Source organism: Plectropomus leopardus, chromosome 10 (genome assembly GCF_026936395.1).
Source record: "Plectropomus leopardus strain MGB_pleo_1.0 chromosome 10, ASM2693639v1, whole genome shotgun sequence".
Lineage (NCBI taxonomy): Eukaryota > Metazoa > Chordata > Actinopteri > Perciformes > Serranidae > Plectropomus > Plectropomus leopardus.
Genome location: NC_142185.1, coordinates 15,186,115 through 15,201,143, shown reverse-complemented (window position 1 = coordinate 15,201,143; position 15,029 = coordinate 15,186,115). Strand labels below are relative to the sequence as shown.

Genomic DNA, 15,029 nt, shown 5'->3' with positions numbered 1-15,029 from the left:
CGCTGATGAGATCGAGGGACTCTAACAATTGAAAATCTTGTACAGGCTTCTTGACAGCATGCCCAGTAACTTGCATCAGCTCAGTGACATTGACATCAGTCAATGCATTCTTTCTTTATCTATTAACTTCCTCTGTTTCTTTCTGTCTGCCTCTCTCCATCTCTTTCTCTTGACCACTTCCAGCATGGCTGACTGGCTTTTTCAACTTTGTCTCAAAGGAAAGTCAAGAGGGCAATTTTGTGCTTCAGTAGTTCTTGTTGTGTCTGAAGAGCTTTTCACAGGGAGAGAAGGCTCACCAAGTGCCAGCATCAGCCCTTCTGTCACCCATTCCGCCCCACTTACTCCCGCCCTGCCCTGCTTGCGAGCAATGCTAATGTATGCTGTCAAGACGCTCTGCAGACAAACACAGCTTTGGTTGCGCAGCTGCTGATGCAATACATAATTTTCATGCAGATGATTAGAAAACACACACTGATTATCATCATTAATGCAGACTGCTGTCGGTAAAAGTTGGAGGAGATGGGGAGTTTTGTCTTCATGTGTAAGCCAACTTTCATTTTGAACTCATCGTTATTAGCCATTGTTTTAAAATTATAATCTTCTTATTTCTACTGAAAATGGAAATATTTGTTGTCCTATCACTTGATCACATGATGATTTGATCCATTCTACTAACATTTTTTTCAGTGAACAAGCTCTGGAGACAAATGATGCATTAAAAGGATTCATATTTAAGTCTGTTCAATTTGCTGATGAGGACCACAGGATGGGAGAGAAGCTCTAAATGCTGCTCTAAAACTTACAATGGAATCTTTGGCTTTCCCCTCTATGAGTAAAAGACACTGTGTTCTTGTTGACATCAGTTAAAATCCATTCCTTTGAAGTTGAAAGGAGGCTGTTTACAGCTCTCATATCTTTGATACGTGCTACTAATGACCCAGAGGAACGCATGAGGCCCTGGCAGCTAATTATGTAGGGCTATAAGGTAGCCTCTCATCAGAAAAGAAAACAATGCATTTAAGAAATCTGACCATAAAATGTCATCTTTAACAAGGGGTGTTCTGAATATGTATATGTGTTTAAGACAAAACTTGCTTGATTTCATACTGACTAGATGAAATATGTTGCAGGGTTGTTGATCCTGTCTCATTGGATTCAATGGAGAAAAAAACAGCTGATTATGGCTTGCATATACTGAAGAGACCATTTTTATGCACGCAAAAGGATGCCATGACTGGTCTACTAGCAAATTCATCAGCTTGTCAGTTACATTTTAGTATAAAAATGAAGCTAAAGTAATGCGACATTGTAAAGACTCTCCCTTCCACACATATGACAATTGGATAAGTAAAATGTGTTTTGTTTTTCAAAAAAAACTCAAAAGGGCAGTCAGTTCCTGTGCAGATGATATACATTAGACACATCTTGATGTGCTTTAATAGATAGAAAGACTTGTTGAATTGAAAGTTTATTTTTTCAAAACAAAACTTACCAGCTGGTTCTTTGTGTGAGCCACAGGATATTAGTAATAATTATATAAACATTTAAAAAAAAATAAACAAAACAGAAAATAATATTAAGAATTAGTTGTTGTATGATTTATTTTGTTACTCTTCTATGTCACAAAACCAGCACATTCATAATAAATACCTGTTGACATAGCCAGGTTAGATAGAAGTGTCTACCCATACATTATGTTTACTAGAAAACAAAAAACTAGAATAACCGCCTCGCGGTTGTAGGCCTCCACCAACTCGACAAGTTGCAGTTTATATTGCGTGTCTGTCAAGACTCCTATGAAGCCATGTGAGTAGATAATGCTTCAAATATGTATGATGCTGCAAAGAAGCTACAAATTCTAAACCAGGATGCTTCACACATATTCAACTGCAGCGCAGAAAATCAACACAATCAGATTTGTATGACAAAAGTATGGCGATCCACTTCACCCTCTCTCCTATCAACTCAACACAGGTGAAAAGCAGATACTCATACAGATTATGAACGTCTTTGCTGCTGCAGCGCAGAAGATCAGCACAATCAGAACGTTTAAAACATGGTCACCCAAAAGAAGTGTCATCAATTTAGTATCTGACCAAATGTTTCCACTTCTGTTAATGACTTAAGCTGGTGAGTAATGGCCAAAACAATATTTCTGCACATTAAGAAGTCACAGTGAAGTTGACATTTGAGCACATAACCTCTTGAGTTATGGTCAAAAACATATTTTGTGAGGTTGCAGTGACCTTTGATCACCAATATCTAATCAGTTCATATTTGAGTCCAAATGGACATTTGTGCAAAATTTAAGTTAAATTCCCTGAAGGTGTTATTGAGATATCACATTCACAAGAATGAGACAGGCGCAAGATCACAGTGACCTTGACATTTGACCTTTTCAGATACTGCGTTCAAGAGAATGAGATGGTTGCAAGGTAACAGTGACCTCTGACCACAATCAGTTCATCGTTGGGTCCAAGTAGACTTTTGTGCCAAATCAAAGAAATTCCTGACATTTTTGAGATATTGTGTTCATGACAATGGGACAGACATATGGATGGACAACTAAAAAGCATAATTATTTTTGCCATGGTTGTTGCCTGCACAGAGGCATAAGATGACATAAATAAGCAGAGAGATAAAGGTGCTAAAGCACTGGACACAGACTCAACATTGTACTTACAAGTGTTATAGTATCCATAAGACACTTGATACATATAATTCATTACAAGTCACATCTGTAATGTTTTATGACTTTTTATACAGTGTATCAGTGAGCACTATGTGTGTTTATGAGTGTAGTCACAAAGCATTATGAATGCATTAAAATTCATTAAGAATGCCCTCCTAATGCATAATAAATGTCGACTTTATAGAAAGTGTTACCTTTTTTTATATTAGTAATATCTGAATAGAAGTTTTTGTTACATACATTCACATCAACCTGATTTGAGTGTTGTCTTAAATTAAGTGTCATTATATGATTATAACACAGTAATTTGACTCTTCTCCCTAAACACTTCCAAGAAGACAATTTGAATGACTGAATGATACTAAATAACTAAAGATGGGCATTGAGAGCATGAAGATGGTCAAATGGCAACAAGCAGTACATGCTCAAAAATACTGTTATCAGCCTCCAAAACTGGTGTCAGTTAAAACCAGATAATGGGGAGATGGGAGGTTAATTGGGCTCTTGTCATCGCACACTAAATGGTCTTGTCTGTGGCAAGCTTAAGGCGAGAAGAACAAAAGCCCTGGCAGAGTAAATTGTAGGGGAGCCGTTTCCATGGCTACACCATTGGTACATTATTGTTCTTGTCTCCAGGGTGTGAGTGAGGGTGGGGTGGGGGGTAGGGGGTAGAGAGACAGATTTTATGTGTTAATTATAGCACCGTTAATAACAGTATGTGATTCTAGTGAGGACCTGAAGTGCTGCTAACCCACGCACAAGAAGAGACAGGACACACAGAAACACAGAGACTCACATACACAAAAACACACCAAACACTGTCAAGAGTTGTAGACAAAGCTCTCTCTCTCTCTCTCTTTCTCACACACACACACACACAAACACAAAAAAACCTTACAATGCATGGAAGGATAACATACACTAACATACTTATGTGTACACACTCAGACACACACACACACAAGCGCCCAAATGATACGCACTTGAGTACTACAAAATGCAGTCATAAGCCACTTTTATACTGCCTGTTCAAGGCGGGAATATTGCGCTATTATACTGCCTCTCCGTTCTGTATGTAAGATACAATTGCAGAATGGGGGAACGGAGTTGTCTTGCCTTTAAGCTACCACAGGATATAATAACAGCACTGAAACAGTGTCTGTATAAACAGGACAGCCGCCAACAGGACCATGGGCTGGACGTGTGTGGTGTTTGACAACATGTAATGTGTGCAACCAATAACGGTAGATTTGAAAAGCAGCTGTTAGCATTTAACTCAAAGAAGAAGAAGAAGAAGAAGAAGAACAGCCATTAAAGTCCATATACTGGGAAAACAATGAGATTTGGGATCTTCTTTCCCTCAGAGAAAAGGACAAGATCAGCTGTTATTTAACAGAGAAAGTAAATGTTCATGCCATTTTATTGTTTATAAGGGGTTAAATTTTGCTGTTGAGTCTTTCGAATGTATTTTTTGGGGGCTTTAAGCACCACAAGCTTAGTGCCATCTAGTTCCACTATATCAGAGCGGAGGCCAACAGTATCGGCTGATACAGTATCTCCAACACTCGGCAGCTCACACCAAAACAATCTTGACTGGTAAGTAGCGCTGTAGGTAAGACTTTTTAAATCAAATCCCTGACCTATAAGTCGGCTATATCTGTTTTACTGTTCCTTCCTAACTAAAATGGGCTTCCATAGGATCTTTATACAATTTACAGAACATCCCTGTAGCAACTGCAGGACACAAACTAAAAGTCCCTGGGAGAATGAGGCTGGGCACACTCGACCAGGTGTGCTAGAGGACGCCCACATCCTCTTATTTGAGCAATCAATTAATGCAAACTGATGCCAGGTGAGCCTCTGATGACGTGTAAAATAAAAGAAATTTTAATGCTAAAAACATGTCTTACCTGCAGTTATAGCGGGGGCACCAGTTAGCTCCCCATTGAATCCATTCTCCCTGGCAGAGTAGGAGCCTGTTGCCATGTGTGCCCCACCAGGCTGGCAGGTCCTGTAGGCGGAGGAAGAGTAGCCATTGGCTCCATGGGTGCCAGTGGGCTCCTGCCCCCCTGATGGGTCCCACTGGGGGGCACCGTCTTCTGGCTGTCGACTGTCTGCCATGCTGGTGCTAGCTAGCAGCAGGGGAGGGTGGGCAAGGGGTGAGGTCTTTCCTTCTGGCTTCTGATTGACAGACAAGAAGGGACAGAGGGGAGGGAGGAGAGACGGCGAGGCACGGTCAAAACTCGGCACGTCAGTGTTATTAACTGCAATGTTAGCAATGTTTCATGAAGGAGAATGAACAGTGTGCAGACCAGAGGAGGCTCTAGGACACGCTGCATCAGTCACATTCACAAATCTCTTTTTGTCAGTCATAATCCCTGCCGCAGCTTCACCGAGCTTCACTGTCAACAAGCCTGGAAGGGCAAATGTGCTTGTGCGAGTTTGTGTGTAGGTGGTTGTGTGAAATATTTTCCTTGGCCGTTAGCGGGCAGGTGACAGCCACTGGATTAAACGCTATTGATCTGTGTGTGTGTGTGTGTGTGTGTATGTGTGTGTGTGTGTGTGTGTGTGTGTGTGTGTGTAATGACTCATATAGCCAGTGGCCCAGGTGGAAGTCACAACTGGTTGAAAATGGGCAGAGCAGACCTTGGATTTGTGTGACACACACAAGGTTGTGGGGATGTAAGGAGGGCTCTGATCACACTGATGAGATTCAGTTTATTGTTGGACAAATAGTTTGAATCACGTAGCAGAGTCATTTTATATGAAAATCTAACAGCAACTATTTCAAAAACAAAAACGTCACACTTTAAACACTTGGAATGGAGGAAGGGATTTGTGATTTGTACAGCAGGTATTTTCAGTGATACCAAAACCTTACATGTAACCAAAATCCTGTGCAGAGAGCAGATGATTGATCAGAACTGCATGGAGTGGAGATCAAGCAGAAGGAAAAACGGGGGGGGGCAAGTATTGATCAACCCACAAAATCGCCGGAGGCAGGAACAGGCAGTGAAATTCAATGATCTCTTGGACGATATTGGGCAGAAGGTGGGGGAAACAGATGAATGGGTTTGATGTAGCGTAAGATCAATACACAAGGTTGTGAATGTGAAGTCCTTTACTCAGGCTTTCCCGCTCTTCAGTGGAACATTGAGTTGGTTGGATAAGTCTGTTGACCATTTTGATACTATCATATTATCTATTTATTCAATGTTCTACTTTCTTACACAATATTGACATTGATATCAACACATAATGTTGATTTGAGGCATTGTTGGCCTTCAAACGCCCAAATTAATGTGTCATTAATGTGAGAAACAGAGATAAATGGCTTAGAAAGAAAAAGACAACTGTGGACCCTCAAGCAGGCCACAAGAAAAGAAATGCTCTAGAAAGGAATTCATGACTTCTGCAAGAGGGCTGTGGCCAGGGGTACTTCAAGTGTTAGCTGAGCAGCCTGTGTAGTTGTGCATAAGGGGATGTGTGAAGGAGCAATTTGTCATTTAGCTCTGCAGTCCACAGAGACTCAGAGAATGAAGGGAAGTCTGCTGGAGAAAACAGGAGTCAATAACTGCAGCCTGGAACCAAGGTACTGCTACAGTGAACACTAGTCACTGCATTCACAGTGCTTTCAATACTACTGCTCGCTGTCTGCACACTGAGAGAGAATATAAAAATGGAACAGAATACACTAAAATACTAAAGAATGTTGCCTGATATCAGACAGGACGGCCAACTCGTTAACACTTAAACTCCATCTGTAGTGCGACAATCCATCCACCAATTCCTGCGGGGGAGGGGGATTCGATTTTCCCCAATGAATCACTGGCGACCAGGCGCTTAACAATGCACATACTTGTATTAACCTGTTAGTACAAGACTTTTTGTTTGGAATGCATTACAAAGTAAGTAATTGTTGAATTACTCAAATTACATTTGTGCGTTGTCTCCATCAGCAGGTCAGTTCAGTAAATTCTTTTGCATTTCCATTGTGAAAAGTTTTGAATGGTACCCATGGTACCTTTGGAACCGTCCTCATTTTTGATTGCCCCTCTGCTCGGGGTAAATCCCTAAACATGCCTTAAATATCAACAAGACAACTTTAATTACTTCATCTGTTTTCATTGTCTCTCTTGGCTGAAACATACTTTATTAATGAGTGGATCTTCAAGTGGAAAAAAAAGTATATTAATGTGACAAGATTATGTGAATGCCATATTCTAATCCACACTTGGAGAAAAAAAGGTGTCGGAGCTTCGTTCAGTGTGCTCAGGCAGCACTAAACCCCTTATCATGCCTGACAAGGAGTCAATGCAGAAACTAAATATCCAAATGAGAAAAATCTCACTCCAGCCTGCAGCCTTGTGGACAATAAACGGGATATGATATCACTGGCGAACAAAGAAATACAGCAAGTGCTGCTGGACAGAGCAGCATGTGACAGCAATCTCAACCACATGTAAAAGTACCGTCTGCAGTGGAAACACTACACAGATCTAGGATCTAAGTACCTCTTCATAGGTGTTACTTTTGGTTCCAAAATTACTATACCATAATCCTTTGCCACTAGGGCTGTACCCGACAAATTGTGCCAGTCTTATCAGATTTGGCTGGTCAATATGAGTATTCAACAGTAATCAAATTTTTGTTTTCCCTACAAAGTTTTAATATTTGAACGGGCTCTGCGGGATCGTTGAGTGTGACAGCAGAATTCATGTAATACAGAAAACAAGCTAATGCTGCTAAAAATTGATCACACATGTACAACAACATTTTTTGTCAACCCAAGATATCAGCAAAGCCAGAGACTGTATCATATTAACTTGCTGTGAGCTGTAAATTTGCCACTTCTTCATACTGTAGTGAGATCTTTCTGTCCCTCTGTGCCGCTGCAAAGAGTAGCGTTCAAGTCAAGAGCACTCACTCTTCAGCAAATTCTGGGGACCAAAATTTCCCCAGTAGTACTCTGTACAGAAAAAAAAGACTGCTTGACTTGAAGCAATCTCAGTTGACTGAGGGTCTGACTTTCAAGGGGCAGCCCTAACTATCTCTGTAACATAGGTACTCTGGTTTCCAACTACTATTATATCCAACTATCAACCATGAAACAATGAATGAAACAAATAACAGAAAGTCACACTGTCTGTAGTGAGTGTATAAAAAATGTAAAAAATAACTATTAATATAATTACCTGTGCTAAAGAACAAGCAGTTTAAAGTCTATTTTAAAAAACATATTTGGAACATGTCGTTGATGTAATTGAAAGGCGGCACGAGCTCAACTAACAGGTCTGTGGGGTTACATCACAAAAGAGGTTGAGAACCGCTGGAATAGAATAGCAAAAGGAAAGAGAACAGAATAGCATTAAACAGAGTGAAAGAATAGCATAGAACTAAGCAGAATATGTGAGGGCTGTAAGCCCCTTGCAGCCTAAATGGATCAGAGTCAGGAGTCAATGGAGCTTTGCATGACTCAGCTCTGAGGGGAACATCAGTGTGAATGAAGCCTCTACAGAGAGTCCACAGCACACAACACTGCAGTCTCCTCATAAAAATGCTTACTTTCTATCTCTGTCCAAAAGCCACAGCAGTATATTCTGCTTCGTACCTCAACTGTCACTGTCCCTTCTGCTGCTTGTTTGACCACTGTGCCCCTTATCAAGCCTCAACTGAAGAGCACTCTTAATATTAAAGATCATAAAATACAGAGACGAGACTGCTGTCCTAACACTGTCTCATTGCTGTCTGTCTGATGATGAAGGTCACTTTGAGCTATGTGGCTCATTTCCAGACCCTTCAAAGATCATCCTGACTGGTGGCCAGGCTCAGGGTGTCAGTGGTGGGTCATGAACTGGGGGGTGGCCTGGCTTTCTGGAGGCTTTGTGAGTTGCTGTGTGTAGCAGTGTAAATGGCCTGTATGTTTGTGAGCAAGGATGTGTAGCATGTGAGAATGAAATAGCACCACCTGCCGGGTTAAAGACTGAAAGAAGACAATAAGGGCCATTACCAAGCATTATGAAAACTCAGCATGCTGGATTTGGAGATTAGAGAGGTATATAAGGCAACATTATCTTGTCACACTACATCTTTTTCATCAACCTGAAACACAAACCGGGGCTGCAATGCAGTGCTGTGTCTCAACCCTGCTAATTAACATGCCATGTATGTGCTCTATATTGATAAACAAAGAACTGGTTCAGGGTACAGTGTAAAAATGTGAGTATGACGAGCAGACAGTGTCCGTGTAGCAACTTAGTGAGGAGAGAAGTGCAGACAGTTGATAACAGAGCAGAGGAAAAATGAAATGTCTTGTCAAGATCATCTTAGAGAGGAAATGATTGAGACAAGCGAAGAGCAGAAAACTGCAGATCACAGAATATCGGACAAAACATACTGTTTAGATAATAAACTGTCCTTAAGGCATTGTGTCCAGTGAGGAGTGAGACTGTATGAGATGGCGATATGATAGAGTTAGACATTGAGCGTCTCAGTAGACAGCAGGTCTGTTGCACTTGGCAAAAAGCCTGTGGCACTTTGCCAGTGGGACGGTTGATGCTGAATCTCTGTCTCTCTCCGTCTCTCTTCTCTCTCCCTGCATCAGGGAAGAATGGAGCTGAATAGTGAGCAGATGCCAGACACTGCTGCTACTGGACATTTTGGATAGTGACTTATATCAAGGTATTACAGCGGTGTTATCAGCACTTGTACTTTAGCTACAGAGCCAAATATACTACCTTTAAAATGATTATTTTTCAAAACACTGCAACCATTAATTAGTGATCAATTGTGATGTGGCTGGCTCATGTAAAGAAATACCTACTTTCCCTGAGTGAGTATTTTTCAGCTACTTTTTTTTTTTTACATATTCTTTTGTAAAATGTCCTTTTAACGGTAGCTAGTGCACTAGAATAAACAAAAAAGGGCTCTGGTGGTAGCTAATCAAAGTGGTTGCTAAGCAACATGTACTGTATGTATGAATGAGTGCAAGTGGGGATTATTACTTCACATCTGTTTTACTAGTCACACTAATAATTCAGAAACAAATGCAGTGTATGCCTCTATAGTTTCAGGCTGCCCAGGTTGCAGCCTGAAACTGGTACACATCCTGAAAGTGTAAAAAAAATTCACAGGATGGTTAGCTAAAAGCTTCAGCATCTCTGCTGCATATCACCTGCTGCTGATTGGCAAACTGATCATGAATTAGCAGTGACGGTGCAAGCTGTTTTTTTTTTTTCGGCATACAGTCAATGTGAGGTGATGAAAACACTTCAGTACGTGTTGCATCCTCTATCCTTATGTAAGGTTCAAGTGCCTGGGTTCTCAACAGAGGGTCTGTGACTCCTTGGGGTCCTCAGAGTTATTGCATAGGCCCCCCAAAATTCTTGTTTGATAATTGAAGTTTTATTTTCAGTTACATATTTTCTACAGGCTGAGACTGTAAAGCCCGAAAAAATAATCTTTAAAATACCTGTCCTTCCCTGACTCAGGAGTTTCTCTGATTCAGAGAAAAGATGAATAGACATCAGAAATACATTATATAACATATTTTGCTTTCTTAGATTCATGACTTGGGTTTTTGTTAGATATTTAATCTTGGGGGAAAAGCTAATCCTTACAAAGGAAAAGCATATTTAGGATTTATTTCAATCATATGTTTCTTTAAAAACTAAATTTGTGTAAGGAAGGGTACAAGAGTATCATGAGGACATCTAGAGCTGCATAAATTAACTGATTAATCAATAAGTTACAAAATTAATTGCCAGCTAACTTGGAAATCGATAAGATTGATAGAGTATTTTTTTAAGAAAAAAAAGGAAAAATTCTCAATATTTTCGGACATTTTATAAACCAAAAAACTAATTTAGTAATTAAGAAAATAATCGATAGATTGATCAATATAAAAATAATAGTTAAAAGCAGCCCTACTGAAAAAATACCAGTGTAACTACAGTGTTTTACTAACATCCACTGAGCGGCTGGACAAAAGCAGCTGGGGTTTACCGCCTTGCTGGGGGGCACCTTCACCGTAATTGTCAAGGGAGGGGAAAGTGCGACTCTCGCTTTTTCCAACTGTATTTTCCCAGTTCGGCAAAATCCATAGAAAATAACTGATGTTCAGTCAATAGAAGGACGACATACTGGCAAGGACATACTTTTATAGGTAGAGTCAGAACAGAGCACACAAACTCCATCTACCACTCAGATGGCCTCAAAATAGCAGGTGGGCTGTCTGGCTGAAACATAAAAATGGTCCATTAAGAGACGGACTGCAAAATTTTAAATTTTGATTTGGTACTTAGAATGCACTTTTCACTCATCACACAGCAGGAAGAGGTTAGTGAGTTTGAATTGTGTGTTTTTTCAAAGGCTAAAAATTCATTTTTCTCCTCACCATTACTTCTACAGTACACTATAAAAGATTAATGCTTGATGAGGCAGAAATAAAGCAAAGGCCAAAAAACCTCTCAACCCTTAAAGAAAATCAAAAATCACAAACATATATTTTTTTCACCTCAATTAGTTATAATAGCTAATAGTACCCAATTAAGTGCATTGTCTCATAGATTCACAGACTGAAGGAGGCGGATGTGTTCAGCAAGTTTATGGGCAAACTTCAGCTCACTGACACAGGGTTTCCTGGTAATTGTGTTGTAGCATTTCTGCTTTGTATTGTTTGGGGAGTTTTTATAGACCAACATGAATTATCTTGGCTCAACAAATTATCATGCAAGAGCTCACAGATATCTGTGTATTGAAGGCTAATTACAGGCTGTTCCTAGTGAACATCTCCTCAAAACAAAAATAGCAATTAGCGGAATCTAATGATGACATCATGCAGCAATCAAAAGTTTTCTGAAGATTAACTTGCCAGCTGTGAATATACTCTGGTTTATTTTCACTCTATGTAAGCCAATTTTCCCCCTGTCAATTCAAGCATGTACCACAATGTGTGTCCAGCTTAAAGAGATGAAGCAGTACTGATAAACTGTCTGTGAACACATCAGCCATAAAAATTCTGCTCAGACAAGGTAATCAGCGAGCTAATTAAGTAGTTCATTTGTCATTTCCGTGGCTCTTATCTGCTTCTTCTCTTCTTTTGTCTGACTCCTTTGCATCCTTCCACCTATAAATCTTCCTCCCACCTGTTATTTCTTCTTCCCTCTTCATCTTCCTCCACCTCTTCCCGTCACTGTTCCTCCTCCTACACACTCCTCCTCCTCCTCCTCCTCTCATCAGCTTCATCATTTGCTTAACTCTGCTCTCTCACTCCTCATCTCCCTCCTACGATCTGAGCACTTTCACACACCACCATCTCACTGTGTGTGTGTTTGTGTGTGTGTGTCTGTGTGCATGTGTGTGAGTCACACAGATGCTGCATTGCGGGGCTCTCCTCTCAGGGCTGTCTCACTGCAGGAGCCAGAGAGCAGAAGAGGAGGTTAGGGATGCAAGATATAGTTCCTCTAAGTGCGTGGGTGTGTGTGGGTGTCTATATACTGTACATGTATGTATGAGTGTGTGGCTTGCATATGTGTGATGTTGTATATATGTAGGTGTGTATGGGAATACAGATACCTGAAAGCAACAATATGCATTTGTGTGTTTAAAGGAACAGTTTGACATTTTGGATTTTTTTTAAATTTATTTTTTGCTTTCCTGGCCAGAGGTAGAGGAAAAGATTGATGCCACTGTCCAGGCCAGTTGCCAGATGAAATGTTGCCATTGCACTGTTCGAATCATATCCTCGTTTCTATAGTGACATAATATATAAGATGACTTCGTCATTGGGAGGTGGAGGGGATGGTGGGTGGCATGTCACCTAGATCACTTTTTGAAACACGACAGTCTGTGGGTGTTATGTAGTAATGGATTGCTTTTTCATAGGCATTTTAGACTTCAAACATCTGTGTTTTGTACCGACGATCTATATTTTTCACCCGGCCTTTAAGGACACAAAGCGTTAGTGATGGTCTGTGTTTTTTAATTGGCTTTTTTAGGCTCCAAACACAGGTGATCTGTTGCGACGGTCTGTTTTGCCACCAACTTTTTTGGCACCAATCGTGGGTGTTTTGTAAAGATAGTTGGTGTTTTTCCATTGGCTTTTTGGGCTCCAAACTTGAGTGTTTTGTCGGCAACCTGTCGGCAGGCATAGTGCTACAAAAAGTGGTTGTTTTTTTAACCAGGACATTGCTGCTATTCCTGCTGGGACTGTGCCCTCTGACTGGGTATTTCAAGCCAAAACATGATCATCTCCTAACAATAACTAAGTGGTTGCAGGGATGCACGGCCCAATAATGGGACTTATGATGTCATACCGATAATTCCGATAATAAAATTTTTAGCCGATAGATAGAACCGATAATAATAAGCATAAATTCTTTGAAAAATGCCTGTGTTGCCCATGGTTTTGCTCTGCCAGTACTGCACACTGCATATGCTGCGTGAGACGTCTTACTGCTACGCCTGCTAGATCAGTTGATAACATGTCGTCGCAGTCAGCAGTGTGGGCTTTAGGATAGGCTTTATGTTCTACGAAAGCTATGTCTTTTTTAGCACAACAGTCTACTATCTATCTGCTTTTGTCAGTGTTTTATCTGCAGACTAAGCCGCCATAGGTTGTATAAAAGCTTTTATATTTTTATTGAGTGATACAATTTACTGTTATTCTGATAAGACAGATTGTCAGCGCATTTCATTTGAAAAAAAAGGCCATTTGAAGAGTCAGGGCTGTTCTTGTTTTTGTTGTGTTAACTGCAGTGATGTCAGCTATACTTGGTTAGGTCAAAGCTATAATGTTAAATTAATCTGTAGTCATTACATCTCAGCCTTTCATACCCTCAGGTCATAAAAAACAAACAAAAAGAAATTACCAGCCATGAGAAGATGGAAATTATCAGTTATTGATATCGGCTGAAATAATCATTATCGTGCATCACTAGTTTTTGTGCCTAAACCTAATCACATGCTAACCACAAGGTTGTTGAAACAAAGTGTCATCAAATCTGCGACATAATAATGTGAAAATGTAACACATACAAAATGTATGAAACATAATGTCAACATTTTATCTGGCAATTGGGTTACACTTTCGTGTTGTAAATAAGAAGCCAGAGCCAATAGAGCTGGGTCTCTTAGCTTAGTATAATGACTGTAAGAAATGTACAAATAGCGAAGGGCAAAAACAACAATTTGCTGTTTTAAGAGAAATAGTATATCACATTGAACATTTTGTATGTATTAAGATTGATATACCAGAGTGGTATCAGTGTTGTTATCTTGTCAGGAAACTAAATAAATGTGTTTCCTAAAAGGCCAAACTATTTCTTAAACTGTTTCAGGCTATATTCTACATTTCTGTAAAATTCTTAAGTACATTTTAGCCCCGAGGCTGGTTTTACTGGAGCAGAGAAAACTGGACTATCAAGTGAATAAGTGAGCAAAAGTAGATCAGGGTCAGGTAATTTTATCCACAACAGCTGGATAAATTCCTCCCTATAAGGCCTAAAAATATCCTTGTCGTATTGGATGTAAAGAGTCTGTGTGTGTTGGTTTGTAGATCTTCACAGGGAATTATTAGAGACTGAATTGTATAATAGGGTTAGAATAAGTATAATAAATCCAAACCTATTATGTAAAATGTAGATAGAATTATCAAAATCCATCCTGTCAGTGTGTTTTTTTTACTCAACATCTTAAACCTATGTCCCTTACTAAAACCTGAAATGAAACCAACCTCATGCATGCTGTAAGATGCTGTTAAAAGAGGACCTTATTAGAGCAGCTTTCAGTGTAGAGGTGTAGTGAAGGTGCACTGTGGATGGGGCTTCAAAGACTTTTTATCTAAGAAATATGCACACTTGTGATCTTTTGGCATGGAAGTAAAAAGATATTGAACAGCATAAAATAATGCCTCTTAGCAGCTTCATTCCAGGAATTATGTTATTAGCACAGGATAGGTCTTTAAAAGCCTATAACCCAAGTACTGACAAAAAGGAAAGGATAAAACACAGAAACATAGTTGCTTCCTGTTTAAAGTACAGATATTTATGTTTTACTAAAGAGGAGGCATTGAGCTCGGACAAAAATTCCTGCCCTATCCTTCACCCCGATTCATCCTGCCGGGCCAGGAATGAAACCAGCAACCTTCCAGTCTCAAGCCCCCTTAATTATCCTCCTCCATATATACACTAGACAGGCAACCCCGAAGTTCTGTACATTTCTTTACAGATGCTTATTTCAACAGTATTTTGTTTGCATTGTAAACCATCATCCCCAAATGATGTCACCAGCATCACCAAATGATGCCACAGTTTTCATTGTCATTAGCTCATTTATG

General features: G+C 40.0%; 1 protein-coding gene across 6 annotated transcripts in view; it reads right to left on the bottom strand.

The window, feature by feature from the left end:
- map2 (microtubule-associated protein 2) overlaps window positions 1–15,029 on the bottom strand; it is a 109,897-nt gene that overhangs the window by 45,055 nt on the left and 49,813 nt on the right. For all 6 annotated transcript variants that reach the window (XM_088083115.1, XM_088083116.1, XM_088083118.1 and 3 more), the window contains one exon: window positions 4,603–4,873. In XM_088083115.1, the coding sequence (XP_087939241.1) occupies window positions 4,603–4,813 (211 nt within the window). In that variant the 5' untranslated portion in view covers window positions 4,814–4,873. The remainder of the gene's footprint in view (window positions 1–4,602; window positions 4,874–15,029) is intronic.